Source organism: Protopterus annectens, chromosome 5.part0 (genome assembly GCF_019279795.1).
Source record: "Protopterus annectens isolate FY-2018-M chromosome 5.part0, PAN1.0, whole genome shotgun sequence".
Taxonomy (NCBI): domain Eukaryota; kingdom Metazoa; phylum Chordata; order Ceratodontiformes; family Protopteridae; genus Protopterus; species Protopterus annectens.
In genome coordinates, this window is record NC_056735.1 from 1309914691 (window position 1) to 1309927920 (window position 13230).

General features: G+C 37.3%; 1 protein-coding gene across 4 annotated transcripts in view; it reads left to right on the top strand.

Annotated features, from left to right (window-relative positions):
• GAS6 (growth arrest specific 6) overlaps positions 1 to 13230 on the top strand; it is a 989702-nt gene that overhangs the window by 923379 nt on the left and 53093 nt on the right. For all 4 annotated transcript variants that reach the window (XM_044071118.1, XM_044071116.1, XM_044071119.1 and 1 more), the window contains one exon: positions 2087 to 2318. In XM_044071118.1, coding sequence (XP_043927053.1) covers positions 2087 to 2318 — 232 coding nt within the window. The remainder of the gene's footprint in view (positions 1 to 2086; positions 2319 to 13230) is intronic.

The following is a 13230-nucleotide window of genomic DNA, read 5'->3' on the forward strand; positions in this document are numbered from 1 at the left end:
AAGACAGGCCAAGGATGATTTTGATAGCTCCAGATTGGCCTCGCCAACACTGGTACCCACTACTACGGAGTCTAGTAAAGAAGCCTCCATGGCCTTTACCTCTGATTCCTCATCTGTTATCTCAGAAGGACGGTCATCTGCTCAATGTCAAGCTTCACTCTCTTCATCTAACAGCCTGGCATATTCTGTGTTGAAACACAGCAGGTCTCAACTTCCTCAACAAGTTTTAAATGTGATTATGGAAGCTAGAAGACCTAGTACAAGGAAAGTGTACGCAGAAAAATGGAAGAGATTTTTATTTTGGAGTACAGCAAAGAATTTGGAGATTTCTGAGCCTAATTTGAGTGTGGCTCTTCAATATCTTACTGAGTTATTGGACAAAGGTTTGTCCTTCTCTTCCATTAAGATTCATGCTGCAGCAATTTCAGCTCACTATGATTGTGACCCACCATTGTTTTCGCATCCTTTGTTCAAGCAGTTTCTTAGAGGGGCAAAGAATATAAGACCCCGAGCTCCTACTCCTGCTTGGGATCTCAATTTTGTGTTGGAAAAACTTACTCTACAACCTTTTGAGCCTGCGGCTACTGCTGAATTGAAATACTTGTCATGGAAGACTGCTTTTCTGTTGGCTATTACTTCTGCAAGAAGGGTGTCTGAGTTGCAGGCCCTTATGGCAGTAGAGCCCTTTTGATTTTCCATAAGGATAGGGTATCATTACGTACTAATCCTTCCTTTATGCCTAAGGTGGTTTCTAGTGTGGCTTTAAACCAAACTATTCATTTGCCTACTTTTTATGCAGACCCCCAAAATAAAGGGGAAAAGATTTTGCACACTTTAGATGTACACAGGCAATTGCGTTATTATTTAAGCAGGACTAAGGATTTCAGGCAGTCTCAGCAGTTGTTTGTTTCTTTTGCTTTGAGTTCACAGGGCAAGCCTGTGTCAAAACAAACTATTTCTAGGTGGATTGGCTTTTGCATTGCATTTTGTTATTCCCATCATGGCAAGGTGATTCCAGCTGGGATTAGGCCTCATTCCACTAGGGCTACTGCCACTTCAACAGCATTTCTAAGGCGGGTGGCAACTAAGGATATTTTGGAAGCAGCTACTTGGAGTTCAGTGCATACTTTCTCTAAGCATTATCACCTTCCTATCTACTCTAAGTCTAGGGCTGGTTTTGCCACAGCTGTTTTGCAAGGCATGTTGTCAGCTCCTGCTTCTTTATGATTTGCCAGCCTCCCTTACCTCTGCTTTGGGATTCTACCCAATAGTAAGGACTGCAGCAATGGGCGAAGAACATAGTACAGTTTTGTACCTACCATAAATGTAGATGTTATTGCTGCAGTCCACCTCCCTCCTTCCCTCTGTGTTTAGGGGTGGTTGTGTAGGTGAGGTTACATGCTTATATTTTTGTATATATTCTTGTATATATTGTACATATTTTTGGTGCAGGTATTTTGGGCCTTGTCTTTTTAGGGTCTTTTGACATCTGGGGCAAGAAAAGACTGAGGATATGACGTCGGTCATGAGTACCCTGACGTGACCGACGCCAGCCTTATACTCTGGTATTCGGGCCGACTGGACGGACTATACCCCAATAGTAAGGACTGCAGCAATGGGGATCCTCGAACATCTACATTTATGGTAGGTACAAAACTGTACTTTTCTAATATTAAATGACTTTTCGAGGTAGATCTCACAGGATGTAGAACTGGTGGTCAGTGGAGTTTGAACACTCCTTAATCTTGGCACACAGATGCCATGTGTGGATCAAATGGGGCATGCCCTTCTGAGGGTGGAAACTGAAGCTATAACATGGGAGGGCAAAGAATGGATTTACACAAGTGTTAAGCCCACTGCAGAGGGCCCACTGAAGATCAACTGCAAAGAAAAGTTTTAATATTTAGATACAACATTGTCTTCTGGAGGAGATATAGTAGTACAAATTTGGATGAAAGCTTAGTTTGCAATTTTATCTTTCAACTGGTGCAAAACTTTAGAGCAATATGCAGTGACTTCATTTTTTTATCTAGCATCTACAGAAAGTATGTAATGAAGCTAAATTGTGTTTCACACTTTTTTTCAGTATATTGTTCTGGCGATAAAAAATATGGTAATTTCCAGAGTGAATTTGACAGTATGTGATGCTCAGGAGCACATCGTGAAGATCTCCGTGACCAAACATCAGGTGACTCTGACAGCTGATGGATTGACAGGACAGACTGATGTGGAAAAATCTAAGCTAGACACACAACTTGGCACTCTTCACAGACATATGCAAGACATGAACATGAAAACATACCTTGGAGGTTTGCCAGGTGGGTGAAATTAGACTCTGATGATCAAATAATTTGACTAAGCCAAAGGCCTTTTGACATGTGGCAGCTGGTGGCACTTAATGGCCATAAAAGAAAATCAAAGCTGAAAAAAGAAGAAATTATTTATTCAAAACATTGTTAAAAACCTAACATTGGTCAGTAACACAGAAAGCACTTGTTTACACTTGCAGTACATGGTGAGAGTCAGAAGCAAATACCACGGACTGTAGATATTTTGTTTTGGCTTCCTCTCCTTACACATTGTACATACAACTTAATGGACCCAAAGCAAATGATAGACAATTCCTTGAAGATGCATTAAAAAGACCTTGGCCCTGAGTGAACTGGCAGGCCTTCCCCAACATTTATTTTATTTTATTTACTCATTTGTTTATTTTTGTTAACTGGGTTAGTTCCACTAAGCTAGTAACCTCTTTCCAGGGAAGACCCAAGGTGGTAGTTATACTACTAGGGCAAATTTGGCAAGGCATTCAGAAACGTCCCCTGCTCTTTTCAGTAGGTTCTGTGGGATGTTTTACAAGAGGGAAGCTTATCCCTTTTGCAGCTTCTCACTTATATTCATTGAAGTTGCATGACCTTGGAGTAAGTTTGTAAATTTCATTCATTTGGTCTGTTGATCATTCAGTGCTTAGGCCATATATTTCCCCTAGAACTCACTTTTTCATAAAGATTAATGGCCAGCTAATACTGGTTCTCTTTCTTTTATGCAAGACTACATTTTTTGTGTAAACCTCCCTCTTTGTCAGAGATATGTAGCTAGCTATTTTTGTGCCAGGTGCCATCCCGCAGTTCAGCACCCCTCCTAAAAAAAGCTTTTCTTCTTTTTGTCCAGAAATGCAATAAAGTCTTTTGGCTTTTCCCAGTTAGAGGTCACCACAGTGGATCTCCGGTCTGCTTATGATTGGCAGTGAATTTTTATGATGTTGAGTTGCCAGCCTGGTGCCCAACCTTCAGAGAAGGCACGCATGCATTCCCACACCTACTTGCATGTCTTTTTAACGTTCCGTCGCTCACTGGGAGGAAATGCAGACTCCACACAGAAGGTAGTCCAGCTGAGAATTGAACCGGAGAGCCTCTGCTGTGAGGTGACAATGCTAACTGCTACATCACCGCAGCGATTGACCAGAAATGCAATACCAACATTTATTTCTAAATAGTGGTATGCACTGAAGAGTAATCGTAATCAGCCTATCTCACCCTGTAACAGTTTGCATTTGGTCAGCTGCCTCTTTTGCTCCACTCTAGCTATGCTACTACTTTTTTTATTTACCTTTTGTTTACTGGGAAAGTCTGACTGGGGCAGACCCCATTTTCGGTGGAGGAATGGGTGAAATTCTCCAGCCGCCTGTCCTTGGAACTTTGTCATTTAATACTTGTAATTGTGATCCAGTGTATCTTAAAAAAATTTAACTCACTAATTTAATTCCAAATTTAATTCTGTATGATATTTGAGGGTCCCTTATTCACATTCAACATGACAGTAACCAGAGTTATATTTTTCATTCACTGTTAATTTGGTATACCCACAAAACGTACTTCAAACAAGGGTTTGGTCCCATTAAGTGGCATGTTCAGAATCAGACAGTATATAAACAAATGTGGCAGGAATCAATCCCTTGAAGTGTAAGATGCAATTAGTTTTTGGATTGTTGACTTGCCCAATAATTTACAGTGGTAGTCATTTTGAATGAAGTATATGATTGATTACAAGTGACTTACTCATTAGTCACGTGACGTATTATTTCATATATAAGAAAACCATTCTGTTGTGGTAATGAAGATGGGATCTTAGAAAGCTGCTTTGATTTCACAAGGTCGGTTGACCCTTTCTTTCCAGGGAGATGAGAAATGGGCTCTTCTGGCCTAGGTGATAGCCCTATGGCCTTTATGTTTCTGCACTATTGTCCCAATTGTTCCTGTGTACACATATGCCCATATCTACATACAAGAAAAAAGATATGTTGCTGAAATGGGCAAGATACATGGAATTCAGATTTGTGAGGATTTCCTTTATTGATGCTGTCCTTTCTTCTAGACTTTGAGCTATACTGCCTTTACTGTGTAATCTACAGATTTGCACATATCTAATGCCATTGTAATGTTGCTGTACTCTAGCTTGCATGAAGAACAGTGTTCCATTCCTGTTGTTATGTATGTTTTGTCACCTGTTAACCTAAACAATTCCCTCCTCTACTTCCCTTGCTACCCTTCTTTATAAACCACTCCATATCTAATGTACCTCCATTTTGCTGTTAATGTATCGCTCTCATGCAAATTGTTGACACACACTACAGTAATTTTCCTTGTACACAAGTCTAACATTTCTTTATGACCTCTACTCTAATCATTGACTGTTACTCCTCCTGTGTTTATGGCACACGTTACTTATAGCAAATTTCTTTGGGTTCATTCCACATTCATTTTTCTGACTAAGGTGTGAGAAATAAACCAGACCACTGATAATGATGAGCTGGAATTTATGAATTAAAAGGCACTTTACAGTACATCCGCCCAGATCCAGATGTTATTCTATTATGGATTTAATTCTGTATCCCATATCATGCCAAATATACAGCCATTGATCGAGGACCAGTTTGCTTTTCAGAAAAAAGTCAACTTTAAATGTCGCACTGCTGTTAAGGAGAATCTTTCCTGGTACCTTTCCATGCTTGGATAAGTATCTCCAAGTGCCATTTGTAATTTGGAGGTATCTAAAGCTAATAGAAATTCATCCTTTGAAAAAGATCACATCTACTTCTCAGACATCTATGGATCAAAGAGAAAAACACCACCTAATTTTCAGAAAGACAACCACTAGACATTTCAGCAGATATACACTGTATTTCAGGTTGTTATATTATAGTTCTTGTACATAAAACCAGATTGACAAACTGTCCAACCAAAGCAATAAATTACCGCAAGTCCAATACAGTAGTTTGTTTCCATCCAGAATATGGCTTGACATTTGTATAAAATGCATATAATCAACTGTAAAATACATATTTATATTCATCAGGGTAGACAGCTGACATCAGTAAATGTATGCAATGTTACGTATAAATGTGAGAAATTTGTATCTAAACAATGTTTTACTTTATTGTATATACATTTCTTATTGCATTAGTGCATTTATTATGCCATTAAAGTACTTCCTGGGATTCAGAAAAACTTTATTGGACCTTTTTTTGTCTTCTTTTCCTGAAGCCATCTTGCTGTGCTGGCCATTTCATTCTTCCTTTCTTCTGAGTATCCATAGATAATAGAGAGAGAGAAAGACAGTGAGAGAAGAGCCTAGGAGTATGGGCATTATTTAGCAGGAACAGAATTTCATTTTTCACTTTATATCCTAACCCAGGTGGCTGATACCTCCCTGCAGGAAGTAGATCAGTCAGGAATCCCGGATGAAAAAAATTAGCCATGCTGCAGCTCAACCTCCTCCTTCAGTTAAATAAAATTAAAAAAAAAAAAAATGCATTTGCCTAATAAAAACTGCATTCAAAATGATTCTGCAATCTGCTGCACAGTGCACACTTCTTTTTTTAAAAATAATTAACTTAGTGCTTGCCAATTTTTGCTCAACAGATTCATATTGCAGAACATTTTGTTTTATTCATGTGATGATGTGGTTACTGGTCAGTTAGAAGTAGGACGTAGTACAGTAGCTAGTCTGGACAGGGTGTGACTTACTGCTTTAAATGAAAATCATGATTTGTTCTCGTGGCTCGAGCAATCAAATCCTAAGTTAAACCAGGAAGCAGGAGTTGAAGTAGAACAATTAGTGCAGTGCAGTGCAGTAGCTTGCCTGGACAGTGTGACTTGCTGCCTTAAATGAAAATTATTCATTCTCGTAGCTCAAGCAATCGAATCCTTAAACCAGGAGGCAGGAGATGAAATGTAGTATGATCCGCTTGTCGCATATCGAGCTGTGGATAGAGCAGAAGTATAAATTACTTTTCCCTTACTGTTGAGCTTGAAGAATCTTAGCTTTAATCGCTTCTGGACCTATTCTTTAGGCACTATGAAGGCTAGTGAGTCTCGATCAAATGTGATGGGGGAGGGGCACACGGTGACTACTATTATTGTGAGCACACCACTCTCTTGGTTCTGGCTCCCTTCACCACTATCAAAACAGTCTCTGCACCTCTGCTACTGTACCCATACACTGGTTAATCTCCAGATCACTGCTACTTTCATTTTGTGAACAAAACTCTAAATATGCTTCAAATATTCTACCTGCGGTGGCTGAGCCAACCAACATTCGATCTGGAGGTTCTCATTTTCATCCCAATAGACACTTCACATTCAGCTGCAAAGTGTTCCAGTGCTTGAAATGTATTACTTAAAACAGCTGATAGAAAACAGTGCAAATAAATCTGACTAAACCCACAAATAAACTACAGAACTGGCCTTAAAAAGCAAATTGGTAAGCAGTAAGACTTTTTTTTTACAGGTTTAAATGGTAAGTCACAATCACATATTTAACATGTATAGGATAACTAACAGCTATACTCACACTACTCAACTTTCGGTAATTAACAGCTCTACATTCATATGATTTACAGTGATTAGTATCAATCACAGCTGTCAAGTAAGTATGGTAAAATTTTAACAGAATCAGGGACACTTTTAAAATGTTAGTACTATTACCTTCAAATATTGACAGAATAAGAGAATGTAAATCAATATACATTTTCTGAAGTAAAATAAGCATTTCTAATTATTCTTATTATTGTTTAGGTGTAGTTCGCCACCTTTTCTCCAAAAGTCACTAGTTTTAGGAGCAGTTAAGAGGGGCCGGGCTAAAATTTGAGTTAAAATCTGGGACATTTGATATTATATTGATTTATATTATATTATTAATTATATGATTGCTATCAGCCATATTAAAAAAGCAAATCTGTGAGGTATGCACAAGTTTCTGATGATATTATCTGTTTATGACAATCATTGGCAGCCCAAAACTCCCGGTTGCTATAATGTGATGGACTGGTTAACAGTTGGAATTAGTGCCTACTGTCCCAATTCTTTTCTTGGAAACCTATTAATTTAATTGCTTAGGAATTTTGCTGGAACTTGTTCCTGTGTGCCTGCAAGTATCAGAAGGCTGACAGTCTGAAACACATTTTCTACCCGCTATTTCATCTTTTATTCATTTTTTGCAACCCATATAAAGACATATAGAAGGTGTCAATTGTGAATGAGCAATAAAAAATGGATTAAGAAGTTACACCACAAAAAAAAAAATCTTCTTTTAATGTTTGATAAGCATGCAGTGCTTTTTGCTAGTGGAGGGTAGTTTTATTCCATGGTATATAATGCTGAAGTGTGTGGTTACAATGCACTTACTCTGCAAAACATATGCTAGTGAACTGGAAATTCTGCATACATTGATAATCCTCTGATATTTATTATAATGACAAGCCCTAGACTGCAGCAACTTTAGCATAACTGAATGCAAAGAAAAGCAAAACATTTCATGTTCTCGCATATATTTTAGCCATATAACTATCAGGTTTACCTCTCTCTCTCTCTCTCTCTCTCTCTCTAGGTTGGTTCTACATATTCTCCACAGTGTTGATATTGTTTAAGTAATGCTTTACACTTTATGCAGGACTGATTGTTCTGGTTATATTTTGTGTTAATATTTTGTCTGCTCTTCAATTTGTGTTTGAATGTTGGTATCCAACAATTGTCCAGATTTTTGATGTTTCTAGGTTGAGAGGTATGAAACCAACAGTTCTCAAGACAGTAGTCTAGGGACATAGACTACATGGCAGAGTGACTGCACACACTAATCATGTGCATTTTACTTTCAGTAGCACTTTTTCTGATAAGACTACTTTTCTACCAGAAAAAAAAAGGATCTGCAATGAACAGATTCACTGAAAAAGTTAACAGTTACCCGACATATTACCATTTCTTATATATCATCTTTGTATCATTAGACTGACCAGAGAGAGCAAAATGCATTCTTTGTTCGTAACTACCCTAATTTCAGCTCATGTTTTTTTGTCCTGTCCTTCATAATTTGTTTTGTTTGGTTTCCCCTCCCAGAACCTTACCAAATTGCTCCATTGCTGGCACCCAGTTGACCCTTTCTTTCCAGGGGGATGAGAAATGGACTCTTCTGGCCTAGGTGATAGCCCTATGGCTTTTTTTGTTCCTGCACTGTTGTCGCAGTTGTCCCTCCATTCCCCAGCAAGAGTCATATGGTAGAGAGTGGGCCAGATTACTTAACCTGTAGCGTGTCCTACTCTATCCCTTTGGGGACCACCCCCATAGCTCCTGCAAACTCCACCATTGCAATCACCTGACAGGAAGCATGCCTGTGCATGCTGTATTTCTCTCCATTATTGGTGTGAATACAGCATGAGAGTATACTCTCAGCTGGTTTGAACTATGCAAGTCAACTCCGCCTTGCTTTTGCTAGGCATTACCCTTGTGGTGAGCCACAGCCACCTCCTTTCCCCACCGGATGACAGATTTGGCTGTGACTACTCTCTCGCATGCTCCCCATGCAGCTCCAACAGTCACCCAAGTTGCCATTTGAGCTGAGGCCACCTGTGGAGTAGAGAGCACTTCATCCCTCTATACTGCAGAGTTAGTGACCTCCCTCATAAAATTTTTGATTTTCTGGTAAATCACTTTAGATTGCAGTCTGTCAGCAATGACAGATATCAGCTGTATTCCTCTTATTCTTCAGAAAAATGTATGTTAGTGCAAAATATTTTTATTAACTTTGAGTGAATTAGAATAATAATTAAAATGGTTTCTGATGTAGGGCCTTTATCCCTCATTACTTTTGGCTATATTCCTATTTTTTGAGCAAGGAAACTGAGATATAAATGTGGCTACATTGATCTCTTCTTGTGACCCTTATGATATATAAATTTCATTTAATTAATACCCACTGCCCCACCATGAAAGTTCAGTTCTTAAACAAAAACAAAACTTCAGCTAGTTGTTAGGATATGCTTTTGTAATGAAAACATCTGTTGTTTGCCGCAGTTTTATCTGCTTTCACAGTCATGTAAGTTAATCTGTTTTTACTAGTGTAACTTCCTGTACTAAAACTGACCAAAAGTCTCGAAATAGTGGACTGTCAAAAAGATGGACTGACACCATTGTCATTTAACTTAAAAATTCTAAAAGGTAACTAATAAAATAAAGGTAGGTGAAATCTACTTACAGTAACACACTCCGGTCCAGTATTACAGACTGAGTACTCATGTCCTAACTATATTAATTGTAGGCCTTATGGCATTAATGACCCTCATGATACCACTAGCCAAAACTATACATGAAAAAAATGCAGTGGTACTTGAAGTAGTGTTAGACACGTCACCTTCATCCCTTGGATTTCCAGGTATCAGTGCTGTGGTTTATGTAACAGGAATGGCTCCACTCTCTCTGAACCCAGGACTCCCTTTCTCTCTCCATGGACTATTCAGATTTTGCATGGAGAGCAGTGTCCATGGGAGATCAAGTGCAAGGTGTGTGGGGGTCCTTAGGACATGCCAAAGCACATAAATGTGAAATTGATGCTAGCAGTGATTCATGCCTTAAAAGTTTTTCACCACTTATGGACTCCAGGTCCTCTTCTAGTGGCCATAGACAATACTACTGTGAAGTGGTATCTGAAAAAGTAAAGGAGTACAAGTTCATGCCATCTTTGCCTATTGAGAATTCTGGCCTAGAAACTTGTTCTCCAGCATTCTGTGACTCTTCAGGTCTACTGCATTCCATCACAGTAAAAGACAGTTGCGCACAAACTAAGGAGATCCTGTACAGACCCTCATTAGTGGAAGTTCTATGTAGAGGCCTACAATGACTTGATCCAGATGTGGGGAACACCTCAAGTAGATCTGTTCACTACCTTTCCAAACAGACAACTGGAGAAATTCTGTTCAAGGCATGCTTGCAGCCATTTAAACATATTCTGAAATATATTGGGGCTAGCTTTAGTTTTTTGTTTTGGAGGAGATAATTCAAGACCCTAGAAGGGGAGCCATGAGAAAATAGAATTGAATACAGAGAGGTCTATTGGCAATTGATTTTAGAGGCCAGTGGAGCATCTGGGTTAAATAAACATGTTTCTCTGTCCCCATTTTAAAATTAAGAGCAGCAATGTTTTAAGTATGGCAGTGAATTAGGTTTTAAAGGCACTATTATGTCTAATTTCCCTTTAACAAAACAAGGACGTTTTTTCTTAAAATATTTTTAATATATTTCTTAATTTATTGTTTTATACGAAGTATAATATTTTATATATCTATTTTTCTAGTGCACATTTATACATTTTAATCAAAATGCATATACACACACACACACACACACATATATATATATATGTGTATATATATATATATATATATATATATATATATATATATATATATATATATATATATATATATATATTATATATAGTTATATATACACTTCACTTCACTCTTTCATTAATTCACTGAATTTTCACTGGAAATCATTTCTTCAATTCTTTTCATTCACTGAACATTCATTTCACTGAAAGTTCACTGAAAGTTATGGAATTATGCCCTTCCCCCCCACCCCTGCCCCCCTGGAGTTAGAATATATGTTTAGGGGTGTAAGGGGGGCAGAGCCCCTACTTTACTTTTACTAAGCCACATTATAATAAAAAAAAACGTAATATATAAATATGAAATGGGGCTGTACCCCCCACACTGGGGATGTGGGGCTCTGCCTCCCCCTACTTATATAGGCCTAACCCAGGGGTTCTAGGGAGGGGGAAGGGCAAATATTCCATTTATTATTAATAGTTAGTTGTCAGTGAAAATGAACTTTGAGTGAAATTTCAGTGAATGAATTTCAGAATTTGTGAATGTGTGATGAGTGAAATGAAAGTGAATGAGTGAAAGTTCAAAGACTGATATAATATATATATATATATATATATATATATATATATTTGTTTTTTTTTTATTTATGGTCATTTATTAGGTTAACATTTTAATATTGTTTGATTTTTAGAGATTCTTTTCATATTAACTAAGCTCTTTACTTGTATTTGTACTTCCTCATATAATTTTAAATTGTCAAACAGAAACAACACAAACTAGTAAATCCAGAGGAAAGGCAAAATGATAATATTCCCACACAGTTTAATGTAAGCGCTTTTGTACACAAAATTACATGCACTTCTTCAGACATTAATTTCTCCCAAAATACAACTGTTTTATAATCCAGTTGACTAATTAATTAATAAATTAATTGATTACTTGATTAAATCAATCAATGAGTACATCATATGAAGTCATTTCATGGAAGTTGGAAGTAGCATTTCATAAAAAATGTATTACCTAAATATAAAAAGTATTCATAATGTGGTTAAAACTAAAATATAAACTAAGATAAAAATCATTATTCAAACTACTTAATATTACTAACAGTCATACATGAAAGATGTATAGGAGAGCTTGGTTGACATAATACATCATCTCTCCAATGCTCTTAATTTTAAAAGACATTTGATAGAACATGTTTCATTCAATTCAGGAAAAACATGTGCATTTGTCAGCAGTTGCCACTTTAATTCCCTTTCTTCGTGCCTAAGTTCCCATGGCCCACCTCTTATATTCCTGTCAACGTGTTCTAATATAGTGAATAAAAAGCTATGAGACTGACATTCTGATATATTCCTAGCTAGGGCATTGGTGTTAGAATTTTTAGCTGTGTTATATAAATGCTCATATACACGCCGTTTAAAACGGCGTTCTGTCTTGCCTAGATAAAAAGCTGGGCATTGATGACAGGAAGCCAAGTATACTATGTCTTGGCTTTCACAATTAAATTTTCCTTTTATATTATAGTTAATGTCCTTTATTTGCACATATGCTCCTGTCTGAATGTACTTACAGTAATGGCATCGCCCACACTTATACATGCCCCAAATGTGACTATGATTGATCCTAAGTGTTTCTAAAAGGTCTCGTCCCTAATACACTCACAATGGAACGATCTTCCAAAATAAACTCCCAATTGTTTACTAGGGCATTTTTGAGATCTACAGCATTAATGGAATAGTCTGTTAAAAAAAACTAGACACATAATTATTTGATGAGTTACTATTCATAGACTCATCAAAGTCTCTGATATTTGTTAGGCTGGAAGATGGTTCTTCTAGAACATAGCCCCTTGTTAAGGTTGGTTTGAAGTGACCTGACCTTCTTTTGGCTTTGACTTCAACAGTCAAGTGTTCAATAAGATTTTCTGGGTATGCTCGCTTTATGAACATATTTCTTAAATTATCATATTCTTTGAAAAATTCTTCATCACTAGAAATCATTTTGGATGCCCTAACCAGATGGCCCTTAACCACTCCTCTCTTCTGACGATAAGGGTGATTACTTTGAAAATGCTGGAAACGGTTGGAATATGTGGGCTTCCTATATATTTGTGATCCATATGTGTTGTGTTCCCCATCCTTAAAAAGTTTGATATCCAGAAAATTGATGACCTTATTATTGAATTGAATTTTTAAGGATGCGGAACACAACAGATATGGATCACATGTAGCAGAATGTCAGTCCCATAGCTTTTTACTCACTATATTAGAACAAGTTGACAGGAATATAAGAGGTGGGCCATGGGAGCTTAGCCTCGAAGAAAGGGAATTAAAGTGGCAACTGCTGACAAATGTACATGTTTTCCTGGATTGAATGAAACTTGTTCTATCAAATGTCTTTTAAAATTAAGAGCAATGAAGAGATGATGTATTATGTCAACCAAGCTCTCCTATACATCTTTCATGTATGAGTGTAATATTAAGTAGTTCGAATAAGGATTTTTATCTTAGTTTATATTTTGGTTTTAACCACATTATGAATACTTTTTATATTTAGGTAATACA